General features: G+C 33.5%; 1 protein-coding gene across 2 annotated transcripts in view; it reads right to left on the bottom strand.

The window, feature by feature from the left end:
- The window catches only part of DNAH2_1 (Dynein heavy chain 2, axonemal), a gene marked incomplete at its 3' end in the record, with an annotated part of 89,554 nt that overhangs the window by 45,204 nt on the left and 32,050 nt on the right, over positions 1-12,300 (bottom strand). For both annotated transcript variants that reach the window (XM_035732276.2, XM_051214526.1), the window contains 5 exons: positions 10,059-10,276; positions 8,446-8,727; positions 6,666-6,905; positions 2,239-2,567; positions 516-813 (listed from right to left, as the gene is read on the bottom strand). In XM_035732276.2, coding sequence (XP_035588195.2) covers positions 516-813; positions 2,239-2,567; positions 6,666-6,905; positions 8,446-8,727; positions 10,059-10,276 — 1,367 coding nt within the window. The remainder of the gene's footprint in view (positions 1-515; positions 814-2,238; positions 2,568-6,665; positions 6,906-8,445; positions 8,728-10,058; positions 10,277-12,300) is intronic.

Here is a 12,300-nt window from a genome sequence, read left to right as displayed (position 1 = left end):
GTTAGCACCTGATCCAAATGATCTTTGATGAAGTTGGATCCACACTGATACTGATGAAATGAATAAAGACATATGAAATTGTGTACCGAACAACTTTTATTCTCACAGTATCCTTGTGTCAATGGTGTTTCTGAACGAATTATTCGAATATATCTTTTTAGGTGCGTAAGCAAATCGAACTATTTTAAGAGTGACAGTGATTTTCTGGTCAAATAAGATGAACTGCTCAAAATTGATTTTACAACATCGAATTAATTTAATTGACCTTTAGCCTCTCATTTATCCAATAATTTCTAGTACGTTTAATGATCCAGTTATTTATTATTCATCATACAAAGTGCACTGCATGATTTTCACTTAGTATACTCATGTTGTTCACGTTTGTTAAAATTGTTAAGATGTTGAAAAGAATCGCCATGAACTGGAATATCTGTTGTGTTAATTGATATTAAAACCAAAATCTTCATATAATTATTACTTCAAAGAAAAAAAATTCTACATCATTGTAGCACTACCTTTGTGGAACTAAAACCTTCGGCAAATAATGTAATTTCTGCTATCATTGATGAGTCTGGTACCACCATTGCAATTGGTCTAAACATAGATTTTAAATTATCTGGTAATTCTGTACGTCCAGCATAACCAGGATTCATTGTAATAAATATACCGCATGACCATACTAACTGAATCATTCGACCTTCAAACATAAATCTTGTTTTAGTATTTTGATTGTCTGATTGATCAGCTACCGCTAATGCAGATAGAATTGATAGTATTTGTTGCGCTACGACTGATAATACTTCTATATTTATACTGTCAGAATAGATTAAATAATGAAAGATTTAGTTATGTACACACTTAAAATAATGATGTACTTATTTGACGTTAACACAAATAAAACTAATTCGGTATGGTAGAAGGACTGTTAACTGTCTTACCTTGATTTGGTTAAGAATATAAGTATACATAATTTGAAGTTACTTTATATCATGGAACAACTTTAGTTAAACAACCATTGATAGCCAAATAGCGTCGATCAGGTATTTCGTCTTATTTTGTGTTTTATTCTATACTGCGCACCATAAACCAAATCGATAATCTGTACCGAGGTCTTTAGGCTTCGCGGCAACTGCTTGATCTGTATAATTTTATTGGCATTCAGTGCAGATCATTTACAACTCATTCAGTTTACGATATTGCGCGACCAATATATTTTGGCTTCGTTGATACCTGTCTTATCATTGACATAGTCGCTATCGAACAGTCAAGATTGCTAACCAGAATTCTTCTTGGAATAAATTACGATGTTGTGAACAGGCACTCAGTTGGGAAATATCATTTTATTGTGCAATCCAAAATTACGGAGTGCCTCCTTAAAATTTGAAAGCCATACATTAAATACATTATCTGCATATATTCCTCGAGTTGTTCTTTCAATTCTATTGTCAATACAACTGCCTTCTATTTCCCTACCTGTTCTTTACAATTCAATCGTCTTAATCTTCTGCTGGAAGGCATTTCACTTCCGATTGTTGTCACAAACTAATCATATCTGTCAACATAAGCAGCACACACACAACTAACGAGCACACGTTATATGAAATAATGTGAACTATGTTGTTTTGATTCTCATCTCAGGCTTTAACATAGATTTAGATTCATACACCTATATACAAAATATTGAAGCAATCAGGATGATTTGTGAATGAAGGTATTATAACGAAGTGCATTACGTGACTATTAACCATTACCAACTTTAATATTAGGAAGTCAGATGCTGTAGTGATAACGATAACGAAGACAACACAATAAAATGAGTTAGTAATTCAACACTTTTAATAGGTACCATGTTATAGGAAAAAGAAACTTGCTAAGATAATATTTATTAAGTTAGATAGAGTATATGAGTAGTAACTAGTAATTATGAAAATGGTGAAGCAAAATTGTAAGAAAAGTGACATAAACTGTTCACCAAATTTTTCCTAGTTACAATCGTAAAGAAAACATGAGCTCTTTTTGAACACAAATACGAAAGATGACTCAAATCTCTATATCTGACCTTCAAACTAAAGTTGAAAAAATGTGGCGCGATATAATAAGTTGCTCTACGTTCTTTAGTCCTATGTTTCGCGTTATTATCAAACAAATGTGACAAAACACTAACTACGTTTGATCTCAGTCTACCAAATTGGAGCTTTCATTTTGTTAAGAGTTTGATAGATTACAGTACCAACTCACCGATTGAATTCATCGAAACATCCCCATGCACCAGTTTGAGCTAAACCTGCAAACATACGACCCATAGACTTATAATCTAAACCTTCTGAACAATTAACAACAATTACATAATCCCCAAGCGATTTGCCTAAATCTTTAGTTGTTTCTGTTTTACCAGTTCCAGCAGGTCCTTTAGGCGAACCACCTCTATGTAAATGTAATGCAGTTGTCAGTGTTATGTAACAACGATCAGTAAGAGGTGTAATAACTAGTCGTCCAGAATTGCCTAAATATTCATAACCATAACGAAAAGATGTATTTGTTTGTCGAACAAAACAGTCATCTGCTTCCTAATGTAAAATATAAAAAAATCGTAAAAATAGTAAAAATAAGTGTACAAATAAATTTAATGTGATAGGAACTAAAAAATTTCAATAGTTTATAAGTGTATTCGTATGTTTCTATAAAAAAATGAGCACTAATCATCTTCTGGAAAACTAGGCAAACGTTTTGCAACAAATGAAATTCATTTTAAGGTTTATTAAAAATAAATTTCAGTAGTTGGGGTCATCAGTCAATTGAAGTTGAACGACCATTGAAAACCTGGAAGCGCGAGATTCGAATCTCGCGAGGCGGGATCGTGGATGCACACTGCTAAGGAGTTCCACAATATGAAGAAACGGCTGTCCATGATCTCAACTACTAAAATTACTATAATATCTACAAAAACCCCTTCTGATAAATATAAATTTGTTTAGTCATTTTTTATCAGAAATAAATGAATACACAAGTAAGATGTTTATAATTTAATAATATTCCCTTAACAATCGTATTAACTAATGAGTGACAATTGTGTTAAAATGAACTAATATTCTAAAGTTGCTAATCTAAAAGAAAGCACTCAGCATTATTTCTTTTAGTGTAATATAAGGAATGTTCTCACAATTGATTGATCACTGGGTGATGATCAATGTCATGCTTGTCTAGTCCTTATTAGTGCAGATCGAATGCTATCGATCATGTTGCAATGTGGCCACCAGTCTAGGTGACTCGACACTGCGGGCACTATGTATTGAAATTAAGATGGTGGTTGGAGGTAGTCAACAGGAAACCCTGGACCCGGGTTTCGTGCTACTTGGCACTCGTCAGCAAGGTGTACCTGTAATCTTGAGGGAACTGGTGCTCCCTGGCGGATTCGATCTCGCACCAGTTCCCTCAAGATTACAGGTACACCTTGCTGACGAGTGCCAAGTAGCACGAAACCCGGGTCCAGGGTTTCCTGTTGACTACCTCCAACCACCATCTTAATTTCAATAAGGAATGTTGATTATATGTCACAGATATAAATAGGTATGATTAAACTCTATAGTCTAATACTGCTTAAATTTGTGCTGTATGGTTTTATCACATTAATGAATTTTAAGTCAAGAAGATGTGTTTCGTTTTTCTTATTTGTAGCAGCTAATCATTTCATATTATAATGATGCTGTTTAGCGTGTTTGGTGTTTTGTTTCTGGATAACTGGTTACTATTATGTCCTGGTAATTGGTGGATTATTTTTAGAGCGTGTTTTAACTTTGGCTTTCATATGAATAAAGTATTTACAAAGTGTACTTACGCGTAAGCATCAGGTTAAATAATTTTACACAGAAACAAATCTTACAAAAGTTAAACAACACAGTGGCATATTTCACTGAAGTGGTGAGCATACCTGCTTCTTTTTTTAAGAGTAATTATCACTAACAATATAATATTCACATGTTTGATAAGAGATGAGGACATGGAAGTATAGAACTTGGATAGCTATTGCTTAGTGAATTAGTCGAGATTTTCATTGAGTATTTCATATATAGCATTTTATACAATATTGACTGTAAACTATCTTCAGGCCCATTAATTACTGTTACATCTTTCAATCTTCATTAACTATAAACAAATAACAAGAAGTCTACTACTCAACTAGTTTTGTGTCAACTTTGATTTGTCATGTGTGAAACGTTGTGATCATATAACTAACTTTTATAGTATCAAGAGATATAAGCTTAAATAGTAAAACAATGTTTCCAATCATTTATTCGACCTTCTGATGTTCTAATGGAAGATTTAGGAATGTGGAGACTTCCATGTCTTATTAATCTCTCGACAACCACAGTAAAAGAGCTAGTGGATTTTTCTTGAGGAACAACATGAAATTTGTTCGACTCAACCCTTACACACAACCTTCGTCTCGTGCACTTTTTGACCAATAAAACGACGTGCTTCCAAACCTCCAGTGGAGAGTCATAAATGAAAATGGATGTTTTAAAGTTCATTTATTTCGTACCTCACTAACGTGATGTTACTAGGTCATAGTGCACATTTATAATAGGAAATTCAAAAACTGGCGGTATATAAGATCAAAATTTTAGGACAAATAATAAAAAACCTAGCCTCAATGGCTTATGTTTTTAGTTGCTGTTCAAAGTGGGATTGTTTAGCTTTCGAAATTAATTATTCTGGACTATATTTCACAACCAAACTGAATGTATGATTCGTTATTATTATTAGCTTTATTTATTATTATATTTTTGGTAAAATATTGAATTCTCAGCACAAAGTATTTCACCAAGTTTCCATTTCTTACTTCTTGGTCGGTTCTGACGACATATGTTGAGTGGTCGCCAGCTAGAAGTTAGCAGTCTATGAATCGACATCTGAATAATGTACATTCTTTTAGATGCATATTGCCAACAAACATGATATCTTTTTTGTAAATTGTACAACGGAAGGTTGTAAACTTTTCATAAAAGCACCTTCATAGGTTGTGCGATCAATAAGCATAATGATGTGTTAAAACAAGCAAAAGTAGATAACTTGTTGAAATATCCTATGGTCGTTTTACACTGACGGTGCTTGGATAACTACTGAAAGCTATAGAGTACTGAAAAAGTTTGTAATGTTAGTTTACTTCTATGTAATAGCTTAAACCCTAAATATCTTCAATAATTTAGGGTCTTCCCTTAAACTGTGAGATTAAGATCGCTTCATATCTTTCTTTCTACAAACTAAATCCTTCTTCCTGTACTATGTCCTTATATGCAATCTTTCTTTTATATATTACCGCCACTGAATTAACCACTTCTATGAATCCGGTGTTCATCTTGTTGTGCTAATGAAGTATGACAACTTGGACCGATGCACATATGTGCTTGGTTCTACGTTCTAGCTGACGGACTGATCTTCCATAATTATGTTTGGAACCTTTGAACCCCTGAGTGACCATCACACGAACGACTGATTACATTAAGATCCGGTAGATAAAATTTTTGAACGTTCATTGAATCAGGTTATAAATGAATTGTCTTTAAAAAATTACAAACACAATTAACAATCCTTTAATTACTATATTTTCATAATAAGATGTTTGAAATTTCATACCCTTTAATCTAACTTATAAATTTGTTGAAAACATGATTGGTTTAGAGAGCTCAACAGCTCAGCAATCAGTTGAAAGATTAAAACATTATAATGAGCTAAGTGTATTGGACGCTAATCACTAGACTGTTTGTAGGCGATGGGTAGCGGAAAGTGACGTAGGAGCTACAACAGTTGTCTGACGGAGTAAAGAGTTTCAGTGCATCCAAAGCACGGTGTTGGGTGAACACTTAAAGATCAGGGGAGAAGACAGTTCAGACTACAGAATACACCGAAAGATGCAAATATATGACTGAAATTTATGTATTATATAGATACTTTGTAACTTCTCACAATAAACAAACATTTATGCTGCATATTGTCGTATTTTGAACATAAAGCCAAATATTAGAATGTAGAGAAAGTTATCATATTGCTGAATCGATCATCTCTTTCATAATCATAAAGATTTGATAAAGAAATAACTATACAATATCAGTATAATTTATCATTCTTATGATATATCAATTGAACCTTTAACACTAAAATTATTTTACAGATTGAAATCATGAGTCAGTTGAAGGTAGACCACCATTGAAAACCCGGGAGCACTGGACGGCCGCTTCGTCCTAGTATGGGACTCCCCAGCAGTGCCCATCGACGACCCCGCACCACGCGGGGCTCGAACCCAGGACCTACTGGCTCCGCGCGCGAGCACTTAACCACTAGACCACTGAGCCGGCATCCAACGGTGTTAATGTCTAACTTCAACCAATCCACGAAGTTGCGCCACCGTACACCATTGTCTTCAGTGAGTTCCTATCTCACAACAGACCTGGTTGAACTCCACTGGTAACGGCTTCTCACTAGAACTCTACTACTGAGGAGTCTCATAATAGGACGAAACGGTCATTCAACGCTTCCAGGTTTTCCATGGTGGTTTAGCCTCAATTGACTCATGATTTTAACTAGTAAAATTGCTATAATATCCACAAAACCCATTCTGATAAAATTATTTTATTTATGTAAAAGTTAATAACTTGATTTCAACCTACCTTTTCCCAATAAAATCGAAGTTGACTTAACCAATCAAAAGCATTTATATCATTACAGCCTATTTTATAAAGTTTGTCAATAATATCACGTTGATGAACTTCAATAACAGCGAGAGCATTAATTTTTAAACGTTGAATTTTTGTTAAATTTGAACGTATTATTTCTGAAAATTTTTCTAAAAGATTCTTTTGTTTATGTTTTAATGATTTCAATGGTCTTTTGTCTTGTCTATTTGATACCTGTTTATATAAGAAATTATTTTTAGAAACATATTTATCATTACCAAGTTCAATATAAAGTCACAACAATACTCATAAACATATATTATGGAACACTGAATTAACTATGTCCTATTTAATAAATGAACAAGGAAACATGTTTTCTTTGGTAGGTTGACGACGGTTAATTAGTAAGATATTGTAAATAAGGCCAGTAAAGACACTTAACAATTTATTATTACATACTGACAATGCGAATTTCATTTTCAAGGGTAAGTCTTTTAGGACCATTGTTTGCTGATTTGTTTATGAGGTATGTGGAAAATCTAGTTGCAGACTCAATTCAAAAGATGTGTTTGTATCGGCGGTACGTGGATGACATCATAGAAATAGGTGACAAACGTGAAGATATGACCGCTTGTTAAAAGAACTTAACACAAGTTAAAAACCATTTCTCTTACATGCAAAGAAAAGCTGAATAATCAGTTCCCTTTTCTAGACATACTAATTAGTAGGGGAGACTTTACTTGCATAGAAAGCCGACATGGACAGAGCAATATCTTTGTTTCCATAGTCTCTATTCAATCCAGTACAAACACGGATTAATAAAAGGCTTATTCAATAGAATCAATCGTTTTTGTACTAGCGATTCTATCGAAGGAGACACGAAGCGCTCAACTGAAACATTAATAAATAACGTTATTCATTGATATTTATAAACTGTTGGAAAGGTAGTAATATGATAAGACATATGACGCTTCTGGTACCCAAAAAGCGAGTCTACATAACATTACAAGCGAGAAGTGACTCAAAATCTCATGTTGAAACAAACGATTAAATTAGCTATCAATAAGACTTTTTATACAGCCCAACTCATCATTATCGAAAAATCAAGCATGTAAGGGTGGCTGAACACATACCCAAATGGTTGTAAAAACAAATGAATCCCAATGGTCAAATAAGATCACAAGATAGACAAATATCTTCCTACAGTGCAAAACATTTGGTTGAGACCGGTCATAAAGTTGACATGAAATCATCCTTTGGAGTTTTATACGATAGCTTTCGAGGACGCACACTAGGGTTTATTGAAGTCTTGGCTAGACAAAAAACGAGACCTCCTTATATATCCAAAAACAGTTTGTTCTAACCCTTAACCTTCCCTGATAATGCGAATTTATTATACAGAGTGGTTTTCACAGTCTGTGTGTACTTTATTATCATCTTTCCTTTTAACCATTAATTTATCTAGATGACTTTTTATTTTTCATATATAATGTCTCAACAAGTATACGTGATTAGGTTGTTCGAAATGTATTGAGAAAATATATCACATAATTCTGATAACCTTTATCTTCTCATCATATTGGCCGAATTTATCAAAGGGACTAACTGTTTCAAAGGGAGGGATACAATCAAAGTTTATTGAACGGTTTGGATCTTCTCTTTGTCAATATTGTGGAATACAATTGATCAGTCTCTATTTACATATATACACCCAAATTTGCTAAAATCCAGTCAAAACGGTTCAAATAAATACAGTAACAACATTATTTCTTACCAACTGTAATGCTCTTGTAACATCAGCTGTCCATTGAATTTGACTTGATGTAATACATAACTGCCCTGGCCATTCTTTAATAAATTTATCACGCTTGTTTGCTGCTTTCTTTAAAGCAATTCTACAATCTCTTAACATATCCTTTAATGTTTTATACATTTGTTCTTCAATATCGCCTAACCATGATTCTACAGGACCATCAAGGCGAACTTTATTTTTGAATGGCACTTCTTCACCATCCAATGAAAACATTGATAAGGCATTATATACTAGAAAATTTGTCTGAATATAAGAAATAAAAATAAAATTCAAAGAAAGTGACTGGTAAATTAAATTCGCATTCCTACAAACGATGCCAATATACGATTGTAAGAATATTTACGGGTAAAATCAATATCTGCATGATATTGACTTTTCTCCTGCCAAAATCAATAATTCATTCTGAATCCATGTTCTAGTTGTGTTTATTTTGTCTTCTCCTTCAGTTAACGTGTTATGTTTGTGAATCGTGATCAGATCTAATTTCTTCGTCACTTGTTTATTAAACTGTATTACCACTTGACTAAGGCCCGTTCTGAATTAATCCACGTAAGCGAGACAACAAGTTGTATAGTTTAGAACTATCAGTCAATTAGCTATCTATTCATCATTCTAACTACCTGAATGTGATTATGAAAAGCTGAAATCCGTGGTCGGCAACAATAAGTTAAAACCTTTTAAAACAACTAAAAGTAGTTGGCCTAATTGCTATCCATATTAGTTAATTTGAACTTGGTTATTCAGCAACTCATATGACTTCTATAAAGTTTCTTTAGCTTTCTAGTCATCGAATCTGTAGTCGTGATTTGCAAAAGTTAACTTATTAAAATTTCCGCACTGAATTCTAATAATGTGGTGCTGACATCTTCATCCAATCAAGTTACCAGAATGTAATTACACTGTTATCTAACTTAACGTGATTTTGTGCAGTTAATTGTCTTTGAGTAAAAATCCTCAATAATGAACACCGTTATGTTAGAGAGGAAAAATAAGTATCAGTCAGAAAAATATAAAATATAGGTTGGTCACTTCTTTTCATCCATTAGATATTGTGTTGGCAGGTACTATTTCAAGCTCATATAGGTTGTGTAGCCTTTAAACAGACCAATCTATTCATTCTTCTCAAGCCATATTCCCACCTTGTTTTGATTATTCGCTTGTTAATCCGGACTGTTTTTTTTATGGTCGCATGTCTGTTAATTGCTTTTTTGATTCATTAAGTGTCAGTAATTTATTTTTGGTCTGACTATAAATATTGAGTCACGCTTGATCGAAACGAGTTGGCTCACATGACTTCTACACCGCGCATCCCTTCGTTTCTCGGATTGTCTGTCTGGATCTATGATTGTATGAAATATACGTATTCAACATTCATTCTCCTATTTGGCTTATTTTATCCCGTTATTCTCTGACGCGAATTAAGTTGATAAAAACATACAAGAATTGGCGGCATGTATATTTCGATAACAATCAGCATAATATTTAACTGGAGTCAGATACATGGCCACCATAATATACAACTAACTAATACTGTGAAAACCAGATTATATAGCAGTTGGTTTATTTTCACTTACCTTTTCTAATCTCAAGAGAGTAATATTGTCGAAACATTTTTTCAGGTGTGGCATAACAGCTTCGGGATTTCTACCTTGTCCTAATACTTCGAGTAAATCATCATTTGATATAAAATAGAACCGAGGAAATATTTGACGTTTTGTCTCTAAATACATATCTAATGATTGTTGTATTTCTTCTAAACTTTGTACAAGTTTATTGATTTGATCCAATAAACCTGATAAAAAAAGGATCATAATATTGAATTGGAAAATTCAACATTAATGATTATCTTATCCCGTATATGTATTGTTGGATAAAATTCAATTGAAATGAAATAGCAATCTAGTGAATAAAAGTTATTTTTATTTAACAAATACCATATTTGAGTTATCCTCTTAATTGGATCTTGTCAAAATATGTGCAGGTTTGGTTAAAACCAGAAGTTCAAATGATTAAATAATAAGCAATAATCTCACTTACAAAAAGATCGAAACGTTAATCGATCAATAGTTATATAAATACAAGGAGCAAAAAAACGAACGTTTTAAAATCGTTCATGTGTAAAGAAAAAAAAGTATCTTGTTTATTATTAGAAACGGGTTTTGTGGAGATCGTAGTAATTTTAATAGTCGAATTCATGAGTCAACTAAAACTAGATCACCATAGAAAATCTGGAAGCACTGGACGGCCATTTCGTAGATTGGTTGAAGTTAGACACCATTGGGTGCCGACTTAGTGGTCTAGAAGTTAAGCGCCTGCACACCAGATTGAAGGTCCTGGTTTCGAATCCCGCAAGCAGGTTTGTGGATGTGTACTGTTGAGGAGTCCCACACTAGGAAAAAATAGCCGTCCAGTACTTCCAGGTTTTCATGGTGGTCTAGCTTTAATTGACTCATGAATGCAACTATCAATATCTTGTTTGTTTATGGGGATTATCAATGCAAGTGAATCCCAATTTCAACGGTTCATCAACTGATTACAATGCTCTATGGAAACTCATCATCATTGTGAATCAAATAATACTTTCTGGTCGATATTATGGTAAAATGGAGAATCATTTAAGCCTCTAAATAATATCAATGATATTTACTTGTGAAATTATTTCTGAAATTCTCAACCTCTGTGAATAGAAACAGGTCGTACACGGTTGTACAACTTAATAACAAATTTGCTGGAAAAATATCATTTCTCTGAACTTCGTGTTTTTATTTTGGTACTTTAAGTGGGAATTAGACGTTCTTTGTGGATGATAATAATAATAGTTAACAATACTTTTATTTTTTTGGTTGAGATCATGAATTAATTGATGTTGGACCACCGTTGGAAACCTGGAAGCACTGGACGGCCGTTTCGTCCTAGTATGGGACTCCTCAGCAGTGCGCATCCACGATCCCTCACCCCGCGGGATTCGAACCCAGGACCTACTGGCTTCGCACCTGAGCACTTAACCATCAGACCACTGAGCCGGCATCCAATGGTGTTAGTGTCTAACATCAACCAATCCACGAAGTTGCGCGACCACCTTCCATTGTACTGAGGTAGATACCTGTCTCTACCCGACACGGATTAGCTCCACTGGTCACGACTTCTCACTAGAACTCCGAGAATTCCCTCACGAAGCTAGTCACTAGTGAGCACATGTTAATTATCAGTATGATAATACTTTTATTGTGAAATTTCAAATTAATTTAAGTACATAGTAGTGATGCTCAATGTTTCTGTATCTAATAAGGAATTTATTGGGATTTGAAATATTTGGTACAATATCGTTCTTATTTACAATATGACATTTCAGAACAGCATAGAGAAAGCGGAGGTCGAGAAAATTGGCAGAGGTGACAATGATGGAAAGATGAATAAAATAGAAAAACAACAAACTTTCTAAGTAGTAGATGTATGACTAAAAGTAAATGCATCTTCGACATTGATTGTAATTATAATTAAGTTCAAAACGAATATATAGTATTTAAAATCTATTAAGGATTATTTGTTATGAAACAATCACAGTTTATAACAACATGGATTAATAACCAATGGTTTTGTGAAATAATATTATGTTTTGGATGACATGGTTTAGAATTTTTAATAGTAACCAAGATGCATTTTTTCTTTATCTTTCTCTTAATCTTGAATTGCAATATCTCTTCTAAGGTATCATGTCAAATAATATTCCCACGGTTTGGTATTTCTATCATTATTGTTATAATCATATGGTTGTGCTAATCAATTATTAGTTGGACCAATGCATAACCGTACCAG

This window comes from Schistosoma haematobium, chromosome 2 (assembly GCF_000699445.3).
Source record: "Schistosoma haematobium chromosome 2, whole genome shotgun sequence".
Taxonomy (NCBI): domain Eukaryota; kingdom Metazoa; phylum Platyhelminthes; class Trematoda; order Strigeidida; family Schistosomatidae; genus Schistosoma; species Schistosoma haematobium.
The sequence above is the reverse complement of the archived record's forward strand: the minus strand, read 5'-3'. Positions and strand labels throughout refer to the sequence as shown.